The sequence below is a fragment of the Lissotriton helveticus genome, chromosome 3_1 (assembly GCF_964261635.1).
Source record: "Lissotriton helveticus chromosome 3_1, aLisHel1.1, whole genome shotgun sequence".
NCBI lineage: Eukaryota > Metazoa > Chordata > Amphibia > Caudata > Salamandridae > Lissotriton > Lissotriton helveticus.
The window spans coordinates 1,900,560,894-1,900,586,303 of NC_136061.1; the positions used below are offsets into that span (position 1 = coordinate 1,900,560,894).

Below are 25,410 nucleotides of genomic sequence, written 5' to 3' on the forward strand. Positions count from 1 at the left end.
TGTGAGTGAGGCCTCAAGCTTAACCCTCTATGAGACTGTTGGGTCACTGGGGACACAATGACCACTGATGTGCTTTTGCCACTCATATCGCTTCTTGTTATATATTAAAGTTGGGACAATTAGTGCCTCCAAGGTGTTTTGGCAAATTGAGTTTGTTTAGCAAAATGTTTGATTTTCCCCCTTTCCAGGAAAAAGCTTTAGGCACACTGCAAACCTCATTTAGGGTTGAGATGAGAAGTTAGAGGGACCATGATCTGGGTGTACAAAGTAATCGAGTGAGAATCATTTTAATAGTGTCTAGTCAGCTCCATCAGAGAAAGGTTTAAAAGGAACCATATGGACGTTTTCTGTTCGATTTCTTCTCACACTTTCCTTTGATTTAAATTGGATTAAGCATCAATTTGATTTGAGAATATGATTCCTTGCTAGGTTACTTGAGAATGGCACATTTAAAATTGCAATTGACAAACTTGACAATGATAGGGGAAGAATTTTAGCTTTGTCTTGATCCACTTTACTTCCCTCGATAGATTCATATAGCTCCAGTCCATTCAAGAATTTGTGAATCGAACATTCTGGATTGTTAATGAACGGTACTGGTTGACATAGGCCTAGAGTTTGTACTTGTTGGACTTAATTTTAATGCCTTCTATAAATCTACTATTCCTGATTCTTTCAAATAGCATCTCAAATGCTAAAATACAGAGTTTGTGAAAGGGTGCACCCTTGTCTGGCACAACAGCTGTGGTAAACAGCTGATTTAACTTAGGATGTAACACTAGAGAGCAATTAAGTACTGGATGCAGAAGGTCTCTCCTTCACAAACTCAGATTGGTCAGATTGGACCACAGATTATATTAATGGGTTAAAGCGCATGGCTACTATTTTGGCTAAGATTTTGCAGTCTGTATTAATCAACTAAATGGGACAACACTTCTTTGTTTCTTGTGGGTGTTTGTGGGTGTCTCCTTGTCGATCGGGATGATTGTGGCTTCTGAAAAAGTGCCAAAGGGAGTACCAGTATCTTTGCACTGGTTGAATAGTGATAGGAGTCTTTGAGTTTGTATCTCTGGGTGTGGTTGCCAGAATTCTGAAGAAAGACCATCAGGAAGAAAAGCTTTCTATTACTTGAGGCTTTGCATGTTGTTTAATACTTCCTCTTTGGTGCTTATACCATCCAGATTTGATAAGTCTAAGTAATTTCTATTTGATTGTAATCTTTTCTGGAGTGAAGAAAAGAATTTAAGGTCTTTCTTAGAGTGCAGTTTATCACGAATGTAAATTGCTTAGTAGAAATCTTTAAAGATATTGGATAGCTCAGAGTTCTTATATTTAAGTAACCATTCTTTATTTTTTATCACAATTATTTTTTGATTTCTGCTTTTTATCTTTAAGGCAATTAGAAAGAAGATTACCACTTCTGTTTCCGGCAGAACAATATATGAATTTGTTGCTGAGAAAATAAGTGATCCGCATCGAGGTGCATTTGTGTTAAATTAACGTACGTTTTCGGTTTTTGGTGGTCATTGTAGATGGATCACCAGTATTCTTTGAGAAATATATTTATTAATCTTCTATGTATTTTTGGGGATTCTTTTATCACTACTTTCTAGCTATTAGCGCTATAATCTCACCTTGTGCGGTTGTGCTGTAGGCATCACAGACAACTTCTTTGGGGATTGTTTTGGAGTCGTTTGTGAAGGATTTCGAGGTGAAAGATTTGAAATGGCTGTCAGGGTCAAGCTATCTCGGGCAGAGGGTCTTAAATTTCGGACTTCTGCGGACCACCACTTAATCTCTACTAGAACCCAGGGACACCCACTAAATCATTATTGGAATCCAGGGTCACCCACTCAGTCACTACTGGAAGCGGGGGACCCCATTACAAGCATGTGTGGTCATCTGAACCGCAAAACAGTACACACAAAAATACAGAAAAAGTATTCATCAAACAAATACACAAATTATGACATCTTTTATTTAATTCACAAACATATATACATTTTAACTTTAATGGGAAGGTTGAAGCATTTTTAAATTCAATTGAGGCCACTCATTATCCATTCTTTATCTGGTTTTATGGATTTGCACTGCTCTCACGAATTAATCTGGGGATACTTTTTCTTGCCTAAAATGTAACATTTTGCTTCTTTACTTACATACATTTTTTTAATCTGTTAATATTAGTTAATATTATGTATTATTATTTAATATTTTAGTATTTAATTATTAGATTGTAGTTGAGGACCGCCTGAGAAAGCAATTCACACCCCAAGGGGCCCCAGGACAACAAGAACTACTGATCTACGGGGACTTGTTGCTAACTCTTGTGCTCTCAAATGTTAATGTGATTGGAGTACGGTCGGAGAGAAACATTAAGCCAATAATTGCTCTTGCTATGGTGCTGAGAAGTGGTCTAAATATAAAAGATAGTCAGTTCTCAGATGTGAATTAGAGGGTTTGAATAGAATGTAAAATGTTTGATAGGGTTGGCAAGGCGCCATACACCTGCTAGGTTTTCTCCCTTGAATATTTTCTGGTACAGCTTTTAGAATTTGTTGGGGGTAGAATCTTGAAGAAGATTACCATCAATGTAGGTGCTGCAGTCTCTTTGGAGGTTCAAGTTTGTTTGGGAGGGGTATCTCTCATGACCGGCTGAATCTCCTTGTAGAATTGGGCACAACCAGACCTGGAGCATGGATATTAATGAAGGTTTAAAAGTAAAGTAGCCACTGTTAATTTTTTCTAAATCATCTGCCTTTTTTATCAGATTTGGTAGCAGAGTGTGATGTTCATGTTTTTATGAATAAGAATTGCTACCATGGTCTTTTTCTTTCTGGCTTGTGAGAAGACAACTTCTACCACCCAAATCATTTGCAGCTTTAGGGTTTCTTCTTCACGTATATTGGTTTCTTGAATAAAGACGATATTCAAGCTCAGTTTATGCAGGTGTGGAAGGATTTTCTGTCTCTTAATGGAATTGTTTATCCCATGTAGTATGAGGAGTTGCATTTGATAAACATCTTATTGATTACTGAGAGGTGCTGAAGATGAACTGTGGAAGTCAATGGGCTCTCTTAAAGGATTGGTTGTAACAATATGAATAATGAATATGGTGGTGAGAATGTTTGTTGGCTAGGTTTTGATATTAGAGGAAATGAAGCCACTCTTCTCTTCCCCTTCTGAATAACCATGCAGTTAGAGGTTACTCATCATGCTCTAGTTTTACATATCTTACTTGGTCGAGTTTGCAAATTTTAAATTCTAGTTCTTGTATTCTAGACGGAAGCACTGGAGTCTCTTAATTCAGATTTTTTCATTTATTTTCTTCTCCATGCTGTTCAGCCTCCCTTCTAAACTCTGTAGTTTTCCTGAGGATAGAGTTAGGAATGAGAGTCAAATACTTCTGTTAGCACAGGTTCATACGTTTTTTTCATAGGCGAGAAAGAGTCCTCTTTTGTCGATAAATCTTACTGTGTTGGTTATATCGTTATTAGCCATGTTTCTTCCATTTAATGTGCCTGGGGGTGTGTGGTGTAATACATCCTCAGATTTCTTAAGGGTTGGTGTTAACCACTGCATGGTCTTCCTTAGTACTTGTTATTTAGTACTTTTACATGTAGGTTGGTGTTTAATACCAAATACTTGGTACTTGAAAATAACTTGATGACTGTACCTGGTGCTTCAGGGCTGATGCTTGGTGCTTCTTGTACTTGCTAACTTGTACTTGCATATGATTTGCTTGTACCTCCCTTTTACTTTGTTCGTTAAAATTCAGCTTAACCTCAGCTAAAATAGTTTCAGCTTCGGACTACATAGTAATTTACGTTTGCTTTCCTATGCTAATATTTTACATTATCCTTAGTTTTCTTTTTTTTAACCTGTGCTTTCACCCTGATATTTTATTAGTTCTATATCCAATTGATGGCTGCAGCCTTATGGGAACCCAGCATTGCATGACTAAATTAAGTAATCTGCAATCGATGGAGCTTCCAAAAAGATGGTGAGGCATCAAGCGAGGCAAGAAGCTGTGTTGGTTTACCTGCCATGAGCAGTGGGCAGCCAAGCTCCTGAAACAAGCATCAAGTAGGTAGGCATATGTGCATCTCACCCACTGTTTCCCAGAGCCTGCTGTGCAGATCTACTGGGGAGATACCAGAGGCCGGTGATCCATGGAGCTCTGTAGAAGGAATCTCGGGGCTGCAATAATGTGGACGTCTAGCACGGAGGTAACACTGCATGTGATGTGATAAGGACGTGTTTGAGCGGATGGCGTACAGAGCAAAGGATTCCAGCATTGTTGAGAAAGGGGATCGGGAGAGATAGCCAAAGTCTCTAATGGGTAGGTAAAGGGCTCATTTATCTTGCCCTCGCCTCCGACCACAAGGTAAGTAGTAGTGTCCCTTTGATGAGTAGGATTAGTACCTAAAATGGACTTGATGGACCTGGTCGGCATGGAGATTCACCCAGAGGTGGCACTACTTGCTGGCTGGCTAACCACACCTTCAGAGATTAATGTATTAATGCTTCTCTTGCATGTGAAAATTTAAAAAGACTGGACTATTCATTTTGGAAAACTGTTTTGTAATGAAGTTTGTGTATTGCTTGAACCTGGTTATTCATGAAGTCGCAGGTATCAACTCAAAGAACAGTGGTCGTGCGTGTATATTTACAGGCTGGAATGTATTATCACAGTAGACAATACAAGAGGCGGAACTCCAAAGGACGATATAACAACATTGAGTCTGCTTTAAACTATGCAGCAATAAAGTCACCAGTTTCAAGGTACTGCTAGGGAAAGAAAATGAAATGTACTTACCATTGCAAAGTAATTACTATTAACCATAATTGGCCCACGTCCTCTAAGGTAGATGTACTCTTCCCACCAGTCACTTACCTAAGGAGAAAAAAAAAAATCAAATTATTTAACTTGCTTTACCTTTTGATTAATCAATATTTCTAAAAACGCTAGAAAAAAACTCAAACACAACCTCCTCATTCGAAATCCTGAAACACTTATTGTTGACAACAACTACAGCCCTACCGCCCCCATTAAAACGAATTACATCTTCTACTCCAAACGCCCCTCTAAATGGAAAAGCATTTTCACACAACATCTCCCAGTCACTAAAACCTCCAAAATACCCCATGGCGACAAACTTTCCACCACTCCCTCTCCAACCTTTCGTGGGGAAATCAACATCTCCATATTTAAAACTGGTAACATCCTCATCCAAGCGGCCGTACCCCATCTTAACACCTTCGAACTCCATTTCAGATCCTTGACCATCCAACTTTCCAATTCCACCAACAGCCTCCCACCTCCTCTCTCCCCTCCGATCCCGCTCCACCAGCCCACTTCTCCCGCCCCTGACCTTACAACATCTAATGACACTATGCAAACGTTGACACCTATCCCCTCTTTTCTCACTATAACCCCCCCTCTCCCATTGATCCTCTCCGCACCCCCTCACTCCCAATCCCCCTTGCACCCAATCAGCCCACCCATTCCCCTCCCTATGACTCCTCCCTCTGTGCCCTCTTTCACTGTCTCCCCTTCCATTCCTCCTCCAACACCCCCTCACTCCTCCTCTCCCAACTCATCCTCTCTCACACCGTATCACAATACACCACACCCAGATTCCCCTTCCTTTCCTCCTCCACCCCTTCATTCCTCCCCTCCCAATTCAGCCTCACACCTTCTGAATCTCACTTCCCCCCCACACCTCTTCTCCCAACTCATCCTCTCCCTCGCTGAACCATATTCTTCCCATTATCCCCCCTCTCACTCCCACACCAATCCACAACTATACCTCCTTGCTATCTCAAAACTTCTCATCCACAGATGTCCCTTCTCCCCCCTACCCCGACATGCCACTCCTCCTCCCATACAACTACAGCCCTCCCTGCTCTCCTACCTGCTTCGGCTCTTCTCCTCCTCAGATCAGGACTCCCGCCTGCATTTGCTCACTGCCTCCTCAGAGCAGACCCCACTCCGCAGCTAACTCTGAACCCCATTTGTCCTCCTCCCCCCCACACCATATTTACCCCCTCACTCTTATCTCAAACTCCCTTCGCAACATCGAACGTAACCTCACCACCCTTACCAGAGATCTCTCTCGTCTCAGGAACGATGTCCTCAACCTTAAATCCAGCGACCTCCCTCCCCAAAAAAATACCACCAGCCCTAGTCTAATAAACCCCACCGCATCTAAAACATGGAAAACAAATCCCTTGCTTTGCCGGACTCAAAGACCACTCCGCACCACGTGCACCCTCTCTCACCAGGAGATTTCCGACCTTCAAAATTCCTACCCTCCTTACTCACCAACCATGTACACGCCTCCCACCTTCTCAAGCATCCCCGTCATATTGGGAACCAGTCGTACTCCCCCTTCACCTGTCTCACCTAGACCCCCTCCTCATCTCACCTCCATTCATACCCTCCCATCTCCCAAACCCACTCCCAAACCCCTCACCTGCATGCTTGTTAACTGCCGCTGCGCTGCCCGACATGCCATCGAAATCTCTGAAACCATCCTTAGCGAATCCATCGACATCGCGTTCCTTACAGAATCCGGGCTTAATGAACACTCTACTAGCATTCTTGACCTACTCTCACCCCCGGGCTACTCAATCATTAGGAAAGATAGACCCATCCGAAAAGGCAGTGGTGTAGCTATCATCTTCAAAGACGAACTACAGCTATCCCTTATCAATAACGCAGAATATGCCTCCTTTGAATACCTTGTAGCCGAACTCAAAATACAGGATTCCCCCCCCATCTGCCTTCAAAATATATATATAATCCGCCTGGAAATCACTACCCATTCATCGACGAGCTATCTAACCTTCTTACGCAATCCTCAATTTCCAAATCTAAAAACATCTTCCTGGGAGACTTTAACCTCCATTGGAATGATACTAAAGAACCCTCAATCTCCCTCCTGTATGACCTTCTCGAAATTAATGACCTCAAACAAATCTGTCAGTCACCAACCCATTCCAAAGGAGCCACCCTTGACGCTATCATTACCAGCAAAGATCTAGCCCTCCTATCTAACATCATTCCGATTGACTGGTCCGACCATCACCTTATCCTGTTCTCCATAAACAACTCTGCCTCCACCCCTCCGTCCAAAACTATTAAACCCATGAAACTGATCAGAAATCTCAGTCATATCCCTCCCGACTTACTTGAATCCAAACTTCAGGCCCAGCTTCTCGCTATCCCTCCTTCCCTCAACACGAACAAACTAACCGAACAATATAACAGAGCTGTCACTGCTACCCTTGACCTTCTAGCACCACTCAAACTCAAAAAACAAAGAAATATCCCCTCCAAATCATGGTTTAACACAGACCTAAACATTGAAAGACGTAAACTCAGACTGTCTGAAAGATTATGGAGACAGCACCCCTCTCCTTCTAACCTGGCCAACCTCAGACTTGCTAGATCGTCCTACAAAAAACACATCTTTAGACAAAAAACTTCCTTCCTCAGATCACAACTAGATCGAGCTCAGAATAGGCCAAGAGAACTATTCAACATTGTGCGCAATCAAACTGCTTCCGCTCCCCCTGTCCCACTTGCCTCAAAGACTAGATGTGAAGAAATAGCCCTCTTTTTTTCAGACAAAATTAAACTAATTGAGCAATCCTTCCTCTCTACTGCGATCCCTACCACCAATCCGAACACCTCTCTTAATATCCCACCCTCCATCATAACTCCCCCTACACCCTCTACGGCCCATCATAACTCTGATCTCCCTTACCCCTCCTTGCCCCCAAATTTCCTGGTCTCCAATCATCCTAACACTCTTACTAAAAATAATGCCGCTTGGCTTAACTTCCAGCCAGTCACGGAAAGAGACGTCTTTAACATCATTTCCAAACTCAAGCCTTCCTCCCACACCAAAGACCCTCTTCCATCCAAACTTGTCCAAAACCTCAAACATATCATCACCCCTACCTGGACCTCTATTATCAACAGCTCCCTTGCCACCGGTTGTGTCCCCAACTCATTGCAACTAGGCCAAATCCCCCCCATTATCAAAAATCCTTTGGCAGACCCAAACGACCTCAATAACCTTCGTCCAATCTCCAACCTTCCCCTTCTTTCTAAAGCCCTGGAAAAAATGTGTTCTTCTCCAACTAGAGAGACACATTGAACACTTTAACTTACTAGACCCCTTCCAATCTGGCTTTAGGAAAGGATGCAGCACTGAAACCGCCATGCTAAACATTGTTGATGACATCCACCACTCACTCGACAATGGTGAATCTAGCCTTCTGATCCTCCTTGATCTCTCTGCAGCGTTTGATACTGTTAACCACTCTACTCTACTAAATGTTCTTAGAGATCGATTCGGCCTAAATGGTATGACACACAAATGGTTCGTCTCATACCTACAACACCGTTCTCAACAAATCAAAATCCAAAATTGCCTATCTAACCCTACCTCCATCTCCTTAGGAGTTCCGCAAGGATCCATCCTCTCTCCCTCTCTCTTTAACCTTTTCATGGAACCCCTCACACTCATTCTTAAACAAGCCGGGATCAACTACCATCTCTATGCTGATGACACCCAACTCTATTATAAGATTAAAACCCATGCTGACATCCTTCACCTCAACAACACTCTCATCAAGATTCAAGCCTGGTTACACACTAACCACCCCAAACTCAACCCTAAAAAAACTGAAATAATTCTTTTTTCCCCTAAAAACAACCAGCTCCCTATTCAGAATTGGATCTCTGACCTTAATGCCCTCAACTGCTCCTTATCTTTGTCCTCCTCAGTCAAATCACTAGGTATCTCACTTGACGACCTCCTAACCCTCAAGACACACATCAATAATTCTGCCAAAGGAGCCCTCTTCACTCTCCGCCACCTTAAGAAAATCAAGCCCTTCATCCCTATCGATGATTTCAAACTAGCAGTCCAATCCCTTGTTCTTTCTCGCATCGACTATGGCAATGCCATTCTCACCGGAATTCCCAAGATCCACCTCGCACCGCTTAAATCTGTGCTGTACCTTGCAGCTAGGCTTACCTCTGACTGCAAGCGATTCGACCACATCTCCCCTACCCTTAAAATCCTTAAATGGCTCCCCATTGAAGGTAGATCCACGTACAAAACAGCCTGCATTACACACAAAATTCTCCATCAGAATACACCGACCTACCTCGCTAACAAACTCACAAAAGCCGGTTGCTCCCGTTCCTTGAGAAGCACAAACGCCTTCCTTCTTATCCCCCCCCTTCAAAAAAAGAAAACCACCCAGTCTCGGTCCTTTTCCGGCAACGCTCCATGCATTTGGAATGCCCTTCCAACTGACCTTCGTTGCAACCCTTCCTACCCTTGCTTCAAAAAAGAACTCAAACTACATCTCCTCAATATATATTGGGGACCATAATCCATATCTGCTATCTTCCACTGGCCACTTCTGTCCGACCTCAGATACATCTGCCTCCCTTCTTTTCAGCCTTACTTCGCCCTTCCTCCTCGTCACTTCCACCTCCCTGTTTACCACCTTCACTCCACCCTGCACCCCCCCCTTTCCCTTGTCCTCCGTCTGCCCTCATTTCTGCCCCTACAGCTCTCGTCCTTACAAACCCAATTCTGACCACCAACCTCCCTATCCTCCTCTGCAATTTCCAATGTATGCCTGGTTATTTTTGATTATCACATCTCCCACTTTTCGGTGTTCTTATTTCCCATATTTATCATTTTGAAATATGTATGGCGGAGACTTATATGTTGTTTATACTCATTTATGCTATGTATGACCCATGTCTTACTGACCTTCTTGTCTCAAAAATGTAAAGCGCTCTGATACCCCTGGGTCCAGCCAGCGCTATATAAAATCTCTAAATAAATAAATAAATAAATTAATTAAATGCCAGGGGCTCATCTAAATAAATTAGGAAACATTAGTAATTTTAGAAACAATCAATTAATGGTATTTCAAAAACGAATGCTTTCAATGACTAAGTATGCTGTGTCTTAAGAGCTATCAAGAACTATTAAAGCTGTCAAAGCTCACAGAAGAAGAAATGTATCACTTTCAATCAGCCATAGCAAATGACTGCAGAAACGAAGTTTAAAACGGGGCTGCACGTTTTGTGGGCATTACTACCATCTTCAGATGGTTAGTTGCATCCCAAATGGTCAGGCATTTACTCTACAATAGGCAGATACCAGTAAATCGCAACAATGCAGCAGCTACAGTAAATGAGACTAAGGAATGCACTTAACAGTCCAGCGTGGAAGCGGCACATTGTTGAAAGGTAGATGGGAACAATATATGCAAGCATGGGAGCAAACTGAATCATTGAGTCTTGAAGTAAACAGTGGCCCGTGCCAGCTGTGTGTAGCGCTCTAGGGTGATCAGGGCCAGCTAGTATTACTATGACAGGTGAGACTGCCAGCTGGCAGTACCAGGTGTTTACTGCCCTCTCTTCCCTGCAAAACATGGAAGATAATAAATAGTGAGAGGAACATTAGGTTGCTCAATTGAGTACAAAGTAAAAATGAAACTCCGAAGAATGCGGAATCGATGAGTCCAATGCCGGCAGGACCGATCAAGCCTCCCCTGCTCTCTGAAATGTGGAAATTCCGTAGATCAATGTCTGAAACCGTGACTTTTAATCTAGCCTCATTCTTGCTATTGAAAGGTGAATGTCACAATGTATGTACAGTGCTCGTATGAAGACACGTAATGCCCTTGACACAAGGACTGTCTGCTACCTGTGCATTTAATGGTCTCTCAAAGTCCATCAAGACGCTGACGACCGATCAGAGCCAATGGTTAGATCTGATAATTATTTACAAAGGAGCAGCAAACCTTTCCCGAGAAGGTGACTCATTTCTAAAGTCCAGGACAGTACCACAGCAAGTAAAGGGCATAAGACAGCACAGTTACGAACTTACGACGTACTTAAAACCCATCCCATCTCTTCCCCAAACACCCCACTAAAATGACTGGCCTCTCACTTTACTACCTTAAACGTTTACTATAAATAGATGATGAACCAAAGTAGAGAGACCAGGAATCTATAACCTAAGGCAGGACAGAACAGTTGTGTGACCACGCACACGTGCATTAACATAAGGTTTGCTTACCGATAATAAGTCGGGGAAATAACATCAGACAAATCTAATTCTTGATTGTGCAAGTGGCAAAATTACAGCACATCTAGAGTGGTTAATGCAAAGAAAAGTTGACGCGGTCAAAGCCGGGGGGATTTTGTTAAATATTCAATGACGCCAACAAAAAAAGTTAACTATGCAACATCAGGAAAAAATTGAAACTCAACTATACCACTTACAGTGGGTTTTCAGTCTTTACTGCTTTTATAAGACCCTCATTTCCCATTGTTCTGCCCTTTATGCTCACATTTTCAACGTTACTCCCCACCTTTGTTTCTCTTTTAGTTTTCTCCCTCTGCACTTACATCATACTTGTATTACTTTCTCCTCGGCTTTTACTTCCTACACAGCTGCCTCTTTCTTTATGTTCGTGCCCATCTCTTTGGTCTTGTTCCGAGTCTCCTATCAATCAATCAATCATAGGCATTTATAGAGCGCTCTACTTACCCGGAGGGTCTCAAGGCGCTAGGGGGGGGGGGGGGGGGGTGCTGCTACTGCCCGAACAGCCAGGTCTTGAGCTTCTTCCTGAAGGCGAGGTGGTCTTGGGTCAGGCGCAGGTGGGTCGGGAGGGAGTTCCAGGTCTTGGCGGCCAGGTAGGAGAAGGACCTTCCTCCTGTTGTCGTTCTTCGGATGCGGGGGACGGCGGCGAGGGCGTGACTGGCTGATCGGAGGTGTCGTTTGGGAGCGTAGAAGTTGATGCGGTTGTTGAGGTAGCTCGGGCCTTGATCGTGAAGAGCTTTGTGTGCGTGGGTAAGGAGACGGAAGGTGATTCTCTTGTTGACCGGGAGCCAGTGCAGGTCTCTTAGGTGTCCGGAGATGTGGCTGTGTCGTGGGATGTCGAGGATGAGTCTGGCTGAGGCGTTCTGGATCCGTTGGAGTCTCTTCTGGAGCTTGGCGGTGGTTCCGGCGTAGAGGGCGTTGCCGTAGTCCAGTCGGCTGGTGACGAGTGCCTGGGTGACAGTCTTCCTGGTCTCGGTGGGGATCCACCGGAAGATCTTCCGTAGCATGCGCAGGGTGTTGAAGCATGACGAGGAGACGGCGTTGACTTGCTTGGTCATGGAGAGGGAGGAGTCCAGGATGAAGCCCAGGTTGCGTGCGTGGTCTGTCGGTTTGGGTGCGGTGCCCAGGGCGGGGGGCCACCAGGAGTCGTCCCAGGCGGAGGGCGAGGATCCCAGGATGAGGACTTCCGTCTTGTCCGAGTTCAGCTTCAGGCGGCTGGTCGACATCCACTCGGCTACCTCTTTCATTCCTTCGTGAAGGTTGGCTCTAGCGGCGGCGGGGTTGTTGGTCAGTGAGAGGATCAGCTGGGTATCGTCGGCGTAGGAGATGATGTTGAGGTTGTGTTGGCGTGCGATGGCCGCGAGGGGGCTCATGTAGACGTTGAAGAGGGTTGGGCTCAGCGAGGATCCTTGAGGGACGCCGCAGATGACTTCGGTGGCCTCTGACTTGTACGGTGGTAGACGGACTCTCTGTATTCTTCCGTCGAGGAAGGAGATGATCCATTCCAGCGCCTTCTCCTGGATTCCGACGTTGCTGAGGCGATGCACTAGGGTGCGGTGGCAGACGGTGTCGAAGGCCGCGGAGAGGTCTAGTAGGATGAGGGCCGCTGTTTCTCCGTTGTCCATCAGGGTTCGGATGTCATCGGTGGCAGCGATGAGGGCGGTCTCGGTGCTGTGGTTGGCTCGGAAGCCAGACTGTGAGGGGTCGAGGGATCCGTTCGTCTCGAGGAAGGCGGCCAGCTGCTTGTTGACGGTCTTCTCGATGACTTTGGCTGGGAACGGGAGCAGCGAGATGGGGCGGTAATTCTTGAGCTCGGTGGGGTCCGCTGTTGGTTTCTTGAGTAGAGCGCTGAGTTCGGCATGCTTCCAGCTCTCAGGGAAGGTGGCGGTGGTGAAGGAGGTGTTGATGATGTCCCGCAGGTGGGGTGCGATGACGGCGTCGGCCTTGTTGAAGACGTGGTGAGGGCAGGGGTCGGTCGGAGATCCGGAGTGGATGGAGTTCATCATGCGGACGGTTTCTTCGGTGCAGATCGGAGTCCAGGCGCGGAGGGTGGTGGTGGGGGGCGGTGGTTCGGTCGAGTTGGACGTGGCGTTCGTCGGTTGGGTGTTGAAGCTGTTGTGTATGTCCGCGATCTTGTTGTGGAAGTAGGAGGCGAGGGAGTTGCAGAGTTCTTGCGATGGGGTGATGTCGTTGTTTCCGGCGTTGGGGTTGGAGAGCTCTTTCACGATGTTGAAGAGTTCCTTGCTGTTGTGTGCGTTGTTATCCAGCCGGTCCTTGAATGCGGTTTTCTTGGTGTCGCGGATCAGTTGGTGATGCTTCCGGGTGGCAAGCTTGAGGGTGGTCATGTTGTCCGGTGTTGGCTCCCTTCTCCAGGCTTTCTCGAGGGCTCGGCAGTTCTTCTTGGAGCTCTTGAGTTCGTCGGTGAACCACGGGGCCTTCTTGCTGCCGGGTCTGCTGGGCGGGGTCCTCAGTGGGGCGAGTTCGTCCGCGCAGTTGCTGATCCACTTCGTGAGGGTGTTGGCGGCCTGGCTGGGGTTCGCTGAGCTGGCGGGAGGGTGCTGGCTCAGGGAAGCGGCGAGCTGGTCGGCTGTGATCTTGCTCCAGCTTCTGCGGGCGACCTGTTGCTGGTGGTGGTGGGTCGTCGTTCTTCTGAAGGTGAAGTGGACGCAGCTGTGGTCCGTCCAGTGGAGTCCTGTGGCGTGGCTGAAGGCGATGTCTTTGCTGGATGAGAAGACGGCGTCGATTGTGTGTCCGGTGAGGTGGGTGGGGGTGGTCACTAGTTGATTGAGTCCGAGGTTGGCGAGGTTGTCGAGCAGGGTGGTGGTGTTGCGGTCGTTGTTGTTCTCCAGGTGGAAGTTGAGGTCCCCCAGGAGGATGTAGTCAGCGGAGGGGAGGGCATGCGGGCTGACGAAGTCGGCGATGTCCTCGCTGAATTGGGTGCGTGGTCCCGGGGGTCGGTAGATCAGGGTGCCTCTGAGGGTGGTCTTCGGGTCGGTGTGGATCTGGAAGTGTAGGTGTTCGGCGGTAGTCAGGATGTCGTCGGTGTAGGTCGTGATGCGGATGGTGTCCCTGTGGATGATGGCGATGCCTCCTCCTGTCTGGTTGGCGGTGCGGTCCCTCCGGGTGATCTTGTAGCCCTCTGGGATGGCGATGGCGATGTCGGGCGCTGAGGAGGCGTTCATCCAGGTCTCCGTGAGGAAGGCAACGTCAGGAGCAGTGGTGTCGATGAGGTTCCAGAGTTCGATGGCGTGTCTGTGGACTGAGCGGGTGTTGAGCCGGATGCACTTGAGGTGGTTGCTGCTGGTGTTCGTCTTGGCGGGTGCTGGAGCGAGGCAGGTCCGGATGCAGATGAACTTGCAGGCGGTACAGCAGAAGGGTCCGTGGGTGCGTCTCGGGGTGGCTCTGTAGCATCCTGGGAATCGGCCGGTGTTGAGTGCGTTGAGGGTGGCGGCGTCGTACGTCCGGCGGGTGGGCTGGAGTCTGCGGGGGCCAGGGGTCCTGGCACTGGGCGCGGTCCAGGCGCGGACGGGCGCAGACGGGCTTACCTTTGGCGCACCTTCGGCGCTCAGTCGGTGCTCCCGCTGCGCGCGTCCGCTGCGCGGTCGCTGAGGGGGCGTCATAAGAAGGGATCCGTGAGGGCGGGTCAGCTGTGAGGCGGGGAGCGCGTTGTCCTATCAGCAGGCGGGGGGGCGGGGTCGCGGCAAAAACCGGCGCGAAAATCGAGTCGGGCGGCCCTGCGGCGGCTGGGGCGCCGGGCTGGAGTGGCGATCGAGGCGGGCGGCCCTGCGGCGGCTGGGGCGCCGGGCTGGAGTGGCGTTAGCAGGCAGCAGTCAGGCAGCAGGTAGGAGGCAGGCAGCAGGCGGGGAGCGTGGGGGCAACCAGGCCGAGGGCACAGTGGTCTCCTAATACCTTATTTCTTTTTGAAGCCTTTGCATCATTTTCTATTTTGTCTTTTTGCATTGTTCGGAACAAACTTATTGGGTTTTGTTAGAGCCTACAATTTTTCATGATTAGGATTTCGTTTGTGTAGGAAAGTGCTGCTTTTTGACATGGTCTCCCCCACTTTGTGCCTGGTATCCGATGCAATTTTGATAGAAGTGCACTTGGTTTCAGCTATCCAGGTCCTCAGTGCCAGATCTCTTTCCCTAAAAACTTCACAATTGTTTCCCCAATTGGCAATACCTTTAGCACACCATGAAATTCCATAGTAAATGGTATTCCTGGTACCTAGGGCAAGGAGGCTTAAGAGGATCCCTAAGGGCGGCAGCAGGTTTTGTGCCACCCTAAGGGACCCTCAGCACGAACATGCAAAGTACAATTGCAGGCTGCCGGCCATGGTGCAGAAAAAAGTGAAGACACAACATGGTACTACAAACACTGCATGCAATATAGGTAAGTCACCCCTACAGAAAGCCTTACAGTCCAAGGTAGGGTGCACTAGAATATGTGTGGACATATCTGCATGAGCAGAAATGCCCCTCTGATATCTAAGTCTATTCTTGGTTGTTACAAGTGAACAGGGAAGCGGTTTTAAGAACATATGCTGTACACTGGTGTTTACGAGTTCCTCAGATACACGAAGACTTCATAGATGTATGGTAGCAAAGATTTCGCATTAACAAACCCACACTAAGTCCAGTGATGTGCTTATTAATATGTACACCCAGTAGGCACCTTAGAGGTGCCCCCTGAAAACATACCGACAACTAGTGTGCCGGCTTACTGGTGTAGATCATCGTGCCACCACAGACAGGTTTCTGACCCCCTGCAGGCGAGAACCTGTGCTCTCTGAGAGCAGACATAATGGCTGCTCCAGCTGGAGGAGGTGTCACCACCTCCAAGCAGAATGGCTAAGTGATCAATACATCAAGACAGGAGGCTACAAAAAGCTGCTAGCACCTTTGCTATAGGACCCAAAGCTTCCTCAGACATGGTAAATGCCACCATCTGCCCCAGGCCCATTTGGTATTGGGACAGGTGAGAAAATGAGCTAGTCAGGAGGAATATCCTCCTCTCATTCTAGAACCACCCCTAAGGTGGGCTACCTGAAGTTGACACAACTTTTAGAATTCCACCATTCTATTTTTGGCAGAATTAGGTTCTGTGGATCAGGGTTATGCCCACTGCCCACACTAAGTGGTCATATAGAGGGTGATAGACACCCAAAAGGTATGTAGCCCATTGGCTACTACCTGGTACTCCCTATAACGCCCCGAAATTGATTATTTAGGTGGCCTCCCTGACACCAGGAAATTAGATTTGACAGATCAAGAAGAGAGGACAAAGAAGAGCTGCGAGAAAAAAAGAACTAAAAACTGCTTTGGACTTTTGGCACCAAACCCTGCCTGCACTAAGTCTTGACAATCGTGACCAGCGACTCGTCCTAAAGCTGACCAGCTTCCAAGAACTCCTGGAGACTTCCAGCTCTTCGCAAATTGCCAGCAAATCTCCCTTGGAGTAGAGGAGCTGCTCCCCTGCAGTTCCCAGGCATAGAAACGCGAAATCCGGTTGATCAAGTTGCCGCTCCTTGGCAAGCCCGATGCAGCAGCTTCCCAGGAAGAGAACCTTATGCTCTTGGAGCTGAGATCTGCCCCTCCATCAAAAGAGAGGATACCAGGACCAACCGGAGATGCGCAAGACCAATTCCGACTGGCACGGCCCATGAGAGTCTAATCTAGACACCCACAGCACCAAGACCGAGCAGCCATCGAAGGACATCAGCACTGCAGAGAACCACTTTCAGAGTGGCCCAGCAGTCCTGATTTTTGCACCCTCAACCAGCAAGGTCAACAACTACAAGGCTCCAGGACGCATAGAGCTCAGTGGACCTCATCACTCTGCCCCGAGCGCCCGGCTCAGGTACCGACGAACTGGCTATGATCTCTTGTCCCCAGGAACATTGTGACCAGAGCCCCCCTAGTCTCTCTCTGCAGCCTGTTTCTAACTGGCCTCCCTACTCCTTACTGACATACAGGCAGAGCCGCTAACCTGACCGGCACCTCTGTACCTGGATGCCTCAGGACAAGTAACTGCTGGTAGTATTTTGGACCTTGGCCCCCTATGACCTGAAGACTCAAAACAGACCCCAGAAGCCAACCGTAAATACATGTATGTTATCACTGCCATTTCTACTATAGGTAAGCATTGCGCGTAAATGCGCATTTAAGTAACTGTTTTACTTGCATGCAAAATTCAATATTTAAATAAGGACTTACTTGATAACATTCTTGGTATAAAAATGTATATAAAAATAGGACATATTTTTCTAAATTAGTCTCGGATTTATTCTTGAGTGCGTCTCTCATTTATTGCCTAGGTGAGTACAGCAAATGCTTAGCAGTACCATCCGATAAGCCTAACTGCTCGCCTACTCTATCACAAAAGAGAGCATTTGGGTTATCATTTTTGCCACTGTAAACCAACTGGGGTTTGCCTAGACTCTTTACACAGTGTACCTCGTTTTGGTACACTACATAAAGAGCCAGCTTCCTATAGTGCGGTATAATTTTTAAGTAATCTATAGGACCCCACTGCTGCCGATCAAAATCAAGCTCATTTTATAAATAACTTCTTCACTGTTTTGCCAACACAGTATGTATGCACAAATGAGTCTTTAATAGATGCAGGATGCAATGTAAGGGATAGGGTTGCTACTTTCCAGCAAGGTCCTTTTCAATTCGACAATAAGGGTCACTCACTGGAATGGGCAGGCTCAAGAAGCAAGGTTCGAATCCGTTTCTAAATAACTCTTGAGCTTTGCCAAGAGAGTTCTGTTGTATTACAACTAACGCCAGTCACTACACAATATGTGGTTTTACCTAAAAATGTGCACCATCTATGCGCCAAACAAAAAGGAGGACTGATAGGATTTGAAATAGAAAGCGACCCATTGGCTGGCTAGGAGAATAGGTCAGAATGTGCAGTTGTTTAAAAATATTATGGACAGAAGAACGTTGTGGGTGGGAAATGATCAGCAGTTAGGAGAGGGGAACTGTATGTTGGTAAACTTGGGAGCTGCTTCAGCGGCTGGAACTTTGTTATACAAACTTAACTCTGCACATGATTATCATAGTAAAATTAAGGCAGTAACAATGGGCTAATTTAATCACCCAGTGGATTGCGGCAGACCAAAGCAAGCAGTCACAAGGAGAGGGAGACATAGTGCCGACCAAACCATCTTCAACATACCGACCAGTAATTCTTTTGCTCTGCTTGATTGCATGGATGGAAATGATTGACTGCTGCACAATAGGCCTGTAGGAATGGACCTTTTAGAAAAGGTTAGTCCCAAGCGGCATACAGGTAATAAAACTCTTAAGGGCATCATTGATATGTAGCCACCAGAATTAAACAATAGCCTGCGTGACTGCAGCCAATTGGTTTCATGGAACCAAACAGGAATAACTTCTAAACTAAATAGCCCGGAATGGCTCACAAATATGAGAACATTGGAATGTTGAGCACTCTACTGAAGACTATGGAGTGCTCCGGGCTTCTAATGGCTGGTAGAAGCCCGGAACATCAACATTCCAATGTTTGTTCACAGCTCATGCTGTAAACAAAGACCTCAAAGAGCCCGTCAAAGAGCCTGTCAAAGAGCCCGAGGGGATTTCAACCCCCTCGGGCTCCGTGAGGGCTGTGTTTTACAAATTAGAACATTCTGCCCTCTAGGGGCGAATGTTCGGATAGCCTTAGAGCCCTCCGTAGCAGGCTCTAACGGATATTAAAGGTCCTCGACTTTTGTTCAGGCCTTTAACACTGGACTGTGCCATTAATGGCAGGCAGAGACGCTACGACGGACTCTAAGGTTATATCAAGAAGTAAGATTTGATTTGCGTTCAGTAAACTTGGGATACTGAACCTTTTTATACTGAAGGTTATTCAATTTGTATTACTCCTGCTTCACCTTCTGGGATGAGCTGGGACAAAGCATGGTTTAGCCCTGTTTGATACGGTCCTCAGCCAAGGGAATGCTGTATGGTTTTAATGTGATTTTAATAATTACCAGATGATGCACATTCAATTTTCTGCTAATTAATTTTTTGAATAACCTATACCACTAATAAGAGGAGAGCCGGCACGCGGCACTGGTGCAACTGCTTCCCTGTTCGTCCCTGTTTCTCCGGTCCTGGAGGGCCGCAACACGCGACAGCACTAGCGCGCAGTCGCGCTAATAAGAGGAGAGCCGGCCCGCAGCGCGGGTGCAACCGCTTCCCTGTTGGTCTTCCCTGTTGGACCCTATTTCTCCGGTCCTGTAAGACCACAACACCCGACAGCACTGGCGCGCGGTCGCGCTAGTAAGAGGAGATTTACCGGGCGGAGAGGAGATTGTCATTAGGGGGGATATTGCAGCAATTAAGGATATGCCACCAAGTAATATTCCCGAAGGGGATAGGTTTGACTCCTCCACTAATCTTGTGATGACTAGCAGTACCCCTCCAATAGAGACAATGATTCCACTGTCTCTACCAGTTGTGGCACCACTACAAGAAAGAGGAGCCCAGCCAGAAAAACGCCCTTAAACAATCCTAAGAGCCCCAAGAGAGGTAAAATGACCACAGGAAATGTAACCGCCAATAATAGGGAAATATTACAACAACCACATACAGTTGCCCCACTCAAAGGCCAGAATATGGAAGATTTAGTAGATAAAGTTAGAGAGCTATTAGCCCCCATAATTCTGCAACTAGAGTATATTGAAAAAGCCGTAAAGGAGATAGTACCCTCAAGACGTATGCCATCTTGTGAGGGTAGGACTAGGATCGCCATTCAAAGCCAGATGAATAACCCTGTAGAAAGTGACCTTAATGTAATGGAAAGGACAAACCATGAGGTAGTGGCATGGAAAACCCAGGGTGGCACTCTTGGTTCCCGGCTCCCATCTCGGCATAATCTTGTTAATCCCCACTTGAAATCATCTGTGGTCCATGTCCCAGGGCAAAGGCATGAGCCTAAACCTAACCTAAAGATAAGGGGTCAGGTACAGGAGTTTTCAGCCAGAAGGTTAGGGAAAAGCCCCAACCACTCTCTTAGTTCAGAGGATGGTCGTAGGTTAGATCTCCCTCCTGCTATATCCCCCTATGTAGTCATTTTAGCAAACACTCTGACCTTACGAAATGACCAAGTAGAATCCACAACCCAACTAATTCATAAAACCAGTCATTGGCTTTGCAAAACCACGAATGGTTAGGTAGAGGGTCTCTGCAACATCTTAATGGTCCGCAGAGTCTCTTGGGTGAGAAGGCAAGTAAAAACTATTCCAGGGGATTGTGTGGTTGTAACTTTGAAATCTCCTACTATGGCGAAAGACTTATTACAACTATTACCTGAAGAACCCTCAGTTACAACACAAACATTTGTATTACCCCTTGTTTTTTTTTTTATAAACCAGTGTCGTACCAACAAAGATTCGATGGTGACAGGGCCCAGGAACCTCTTCTTTTTAATTCCAAGTCTCCACCACTCCTACAACACAGAGGAAATATTACCCCTGCACTACCAACTGCAAATCGCTTTTTACCACTGTCGGATGTGGATGCCTATGTCGGACGGTGTACTAGGGTGGATCCCCCAAATGTTGCACGATATGACCTTCGGGTGAGTGAGGGAGACGCTGTGCCCATTGTAAAGGATATGGATACCTTCAAAGCCATCTCTTGGAACATTGCTGGTCTGGCGCAGAAATTACTGAACCCTGACTGGATAAAATACATCGCTTCTTTTGACTTGGTGTGTCTACAAGAGACTTGGGTAGTGGGTCATGTTAATATAGATGGCTATAGGTCATATTATACCCCTGCTATTGCCTCGTCGGCAGGAAGGGCGAAGGTTGGGATTGCAACACTTTTGAAGAATACGTTGCGGTTTGAGGTCTTAACTTTTTTCAATTAAACTTTTATGATTAGTATCTTATTAATTGAATAAAGAAATTTTTATTTGATTTGAATAACCTTTTAAATTTTCGTTTCACAGACCCAACAACCCATCTAGAAAAAGAACTTGAAAATTATATTGCTAACCATGAAACTATCTTTTTAATCATTTGGGTGGTTGATATTAATGTGCATTTATGCAAAACTAGCCAGAAAACAGCTTGTGGATTTGTAAATACAAGTGGTTAAGGCCACTCTCATGTTACTTGCGATCCCTGTGCGAGACACTTAATACTTTGCTGACGAAATACAACTTGGTTTTTGCCTCAGGGGCATAAAAAGGGGGCATGCCTCTGCCACCAACTTTTAAAGGGGCGGTTGTTAGAACCACAAGCTTTTATCCGAGGAATGGTAGCCTTGCATGTCTACCTTTGAGGTAACACCGAAATAATGTAGAAGTGACCATGAGTCATAATCAATGTGCCTAGGGGATGGGCATAATCCTAAAATCCCAGCAAACAGGCTAACAGAACTTGAGTCAACTGACTATAATGGCACATTTTTTTGTCCTCATATCCACCATGGTTGTAATCTGTCGGAACTATGGGCAGTAAAGAATGGCATATTGGGGAGTTGACATGCTGTCTCAGTCGAAGACTGGTAAGGGTATAAATGATGTACTGATCTACCAGAACCCTACAGCTATGTTGTTCACCCAGCCAAATCTTAGCCTTGTTACCTGTTGTTCAGATTTTACCATTAGCCAGTTACCACCATTACTTTTAACACCAGTTCGCCAAGAAAGAGGGCATAGATGTTTTAGCAGGGAGAGTATATCATGGCTTCATAATCATCGGACCTGGGGGAAAAAAAAACCAGCTCCAAACTAATGAGACCAATCAAGTAAATGCCAAAAAGCTCTTTCCTCTGGTTTCCCGGCCCTGGCAAGGTCAATTTTAGAAATTTGTAACATGGATGAACACCAGTCATGCAACGATGGAGGAGAAACCTCTTTCCACCGCTTGCAAATTTCTCTGCGGGCCACCAAGATAGAGTAAAACAAGAGATCGTTAGCAGGACTTCGCACTTGATCCACTACAACAAAGATTACCAGCCGAAGGTCTACAGCCACTGTGGATCCAATTGAAGATGTTAATTTGTTGCTAATTGAATCCCAATATGACGTCAAGTGTGAACACTCATAAAACATGTGTGCGTCTGAGGCTGCCGCTAAACCACACCGGGCACATACCACTGGTTCCCCTGTTGAAAATTTAGACAGTCTCTGGGGAGAGTAGTAGGCCCTATGAAGGGTAAAAAGATGGTTCCTGCGGAGCCAGGCAGGTTTAACTATGTCCCAGAGTACTTTACAGGAGGTTAGCCATAAATCGTTTACATTCAAGGAAGGCAACAGAGAACTCCATAATGATACTGGGAGATTGAATTCCCCATCAATCTCTTCTAAGATTAGGTTGTACCAAAGAGACACCTCCTTGGGTGCAGGTGTTTTATCCAACAAAGAGGACTCCAGTTGGTTACCTTCTCCCAGGGGCGGATTGAAACGATGCGGAGCTCTAGCTGACTGTGCTTGTGCCCAGCTTGATATTTGCAAAAACTTAAGTCTAGAGAGGTTGGGGCCCACTTTGCTCATTAGATGTTCCCAGGAAAGCATGGCCCCTTCCACAAACAAGTCACCCCATGTTGAGATTTCTGCCACTATTTTGGACTTGCAAGTGTATCGTTTGCCCAACCCGGGGGGGGGGCAGGGAGATCCCATATAGGGGATCTGTTCGAGTGGTAACCTAGTTTAGTAGCAACTCTAAGATTAAACCAAGTCTTTGCTAGGCCCTGTAGCACCTTCAGCTTAACCTTCTTGAAAAATTTTGGGTCTCCAAACTTAAAAAGAAAACCAGACTGCCCCAATCCTTCACACTGTAACAATGCTGTGAACAACATCCCTATGCCCTGATCTGATGGAATCTTTAGCAACATTCGGGCATGTGTCATCTGAAAGGCCCACGCATAAATCTGAAGGTCGGGGTCAGCCAAACCGCCTTTCTCCCTGCGACGCCTTAACTTCTGCCAAGCTATTCTTACGTTCTTATTCTTCCAGATAAATGAGGAGATATCACTCTGCATCTTGGCTATTAAAGTTGTGTCAAAATATAGGGGTATACTGTTAAAAATGAAAGTCAACTTAGGTAAAATAGAAATTTTTACAAGATTTGCACGACCCAGGACTGTCAGTGGGAGATGCCCCCAAGCTCGTACCCTGATATTCTACCGAATTCCAATGCTAGATTTATAGCTGCCGGAAATGCGGTGCTAATATCGGACGTCATGATCATAATGTCGTCTGCATACAGGGACACTTTTTTCTCCCAATCTCCATATCTGAAAGGCAAGATGTTATTGTCCTCCCGAATTTTTTGAGCAAACGGCTCTATATAGAGGTCGAAAAGCAGGGGGGATAGAGGGCAACCTGCCGAGTGCCCCTAGTTATAGTAAATGGGTCTGACAGGCCGCCATTAACCAAGACCGAAGCTGATGGGTTATGGTAAAGGAGTTCCACCGCTCTGCGGAAAGCCTGGCCCACACCGAATTTTTCCAGGGCCCCCGACAGGTACAACCAATTGACCCTGTCAAAGGCCTTGGTGGCGTCAAGCGTGAGAATTGCAAGTGGCATAGAGGATCTAGTTGCAATATCGATTGCTCCAATCAGGTCGTACGTCAGCTCGAAGAGCTGCAGACCCTTCACAAAGCCCTTTTGGTTGGAATGTAGGACTGATGGAACTACCTGACCCAGCCTCTTAGCTAAGAGGGACGTAAAGATCTTATAGTCAGCGTTAAGAATAGAGATGGGGCGGTAAGATCCGCAATCGGTGGGGGCCTTGCCTGGTTTCAGAATGAGAGTGATAGAAGCGTTATTCCAAGATATGGGCGGCAAGACCCCCTCCTGCAATACCTCATTAAATAAAATAACAAGGAAAGGGGCAATGACGCCCGCAAGATGTTTATATATCTCGGCAGGCAGACCATCAGGCCCCGTCGCCTTACCCCCTTTACTATTACGTATGGCAGTCACCACCTCTTCTTCCGTAACAGCCTGATCTAAAAAAAGCACTTTGTTCTAACGAAATGGAAGGCAAGGAGATACAACTCAGCCACTCCTTTATACTTTCAAGAGAGATGTTATTGTCCTCTTGGTACATGGATTGAAAAAAATCTTTAAAGGCTGATCTTATTTCTAGATCCGGGGAAACCGAACCAGAACTTGTTGTTATGGACCCTATGTTATTATGCGTCCGATCGGTTCTAGACTTCCAAGCTAGTAGTTTGCCTGCACTTTCTCCAAATTCAAAATGGGCCAGTTTACTTGCTTCCCACCTTTGGAGGATGCGCTGATTGAGTACTGAAGCCAGTTGGCCTTTGAGTTCCAGCAGCTTCTCTTGATTGGTCTGTATAATGGTATTGGGGGCGTTGCTGGAGAGCTCTAACTCAGTTTGAACATGTAGCAAGTTGGCCTCAATAGATGCCACTTCTTGAATATACTGCCTCCTACGGAAAGTAGTTTTATTCTTGATAGCCCCTCGCAAACAACACTTGAAGGCGTCCCAAACTGAGCTAGAGCACGCAGAACCGATGTTGACTGGAAAAAATTCTTGTGCTTCTGCTCTAATATACTCAAGATCATCAGGGGATGTAAAAAGGGACCTATCAATAGACCATGACCTAGTCGGAAGTTGTATCAGGTCTTCAGACTCTAGAAGAACTGCAGAGTGGTCCAACAAGTGTGATGGTAAATATGTGACATTCTTTACTAAGTTAAGCAAAGCTCTGCTAGTTAAAAAGAAGTCAATCCTGGATCGTTGGTGATATTTGAAATTTCGGAAACAAAAACCGGTGCTCTGCCTTGACCTTTCTCTCCAAATATCTATAATACCATATTGACGCATGGCCTTAAGTAAAAAAACTCTAGATTTAGATAAGGTAAGTTGTCGACTAGAGGGGATTTTGTCTACCAAAGGGTCAAGTACGATATTAAAATCTCCTGCATTTATAACAGGTTCTGAAAAGTGCAGAAGTTCAGAAAATAATGTCTCCAAGGCAGAGGGGTCGTCTCGGTTTGGCCCATAATAACCAGCTATCGTAAAGCAAGAGCCTCCTATAACCACTGTGGCTATCGCCCATCTGCCTGCGGGGTCTACTTTTTGCGCTATAAGTTTGGTAGTAATAGTTTTCTTAAAAAGAATGGTGACCCCTCTAGTTGTGGCCGTTTGAGAAGTGGAAACTGACAGATCTATCCAACTGTTTTTATTTACCATATCGAGTAACTCGGCCTCAACGAAGTGTGTCTCCTGAAGTATAATGACCTGCGCATC

The 25,410-nt window shown here is 46.2% G+C and overlaps 1 protein-coding gene across 5 annotated transcripts in view; it reads right to left on the bottom strand.

Moving 5' to 3' along the window:
* CPT1A (carnitine palmitoyltransferase 1A) overlaps positions 1 to 25,410 on the bottom strand; it is a 429,645-nt gene that overhangs the window by 217,799 nt on the left and 186,436 nt on the right. For all 5 annotated transcript variants that reach the window (XR_013608860.1, XM_078682885.1, XM_078682883.1 and 2 more), the window contains exon 7: positions 4,820 to 4,897. Coding sequence is in view for 4 of the 5 variants with exons in the window: in XM_078682885.1 (XP_078539011.1) it covers positions 4,820 to 4,897 (78 nt within the window). In the remaining variant the exon portion in view is untranslated. The remainder of the gene's footprint in view (positions 1 to 4,819; positions 4,898 to 25,410) is intronic.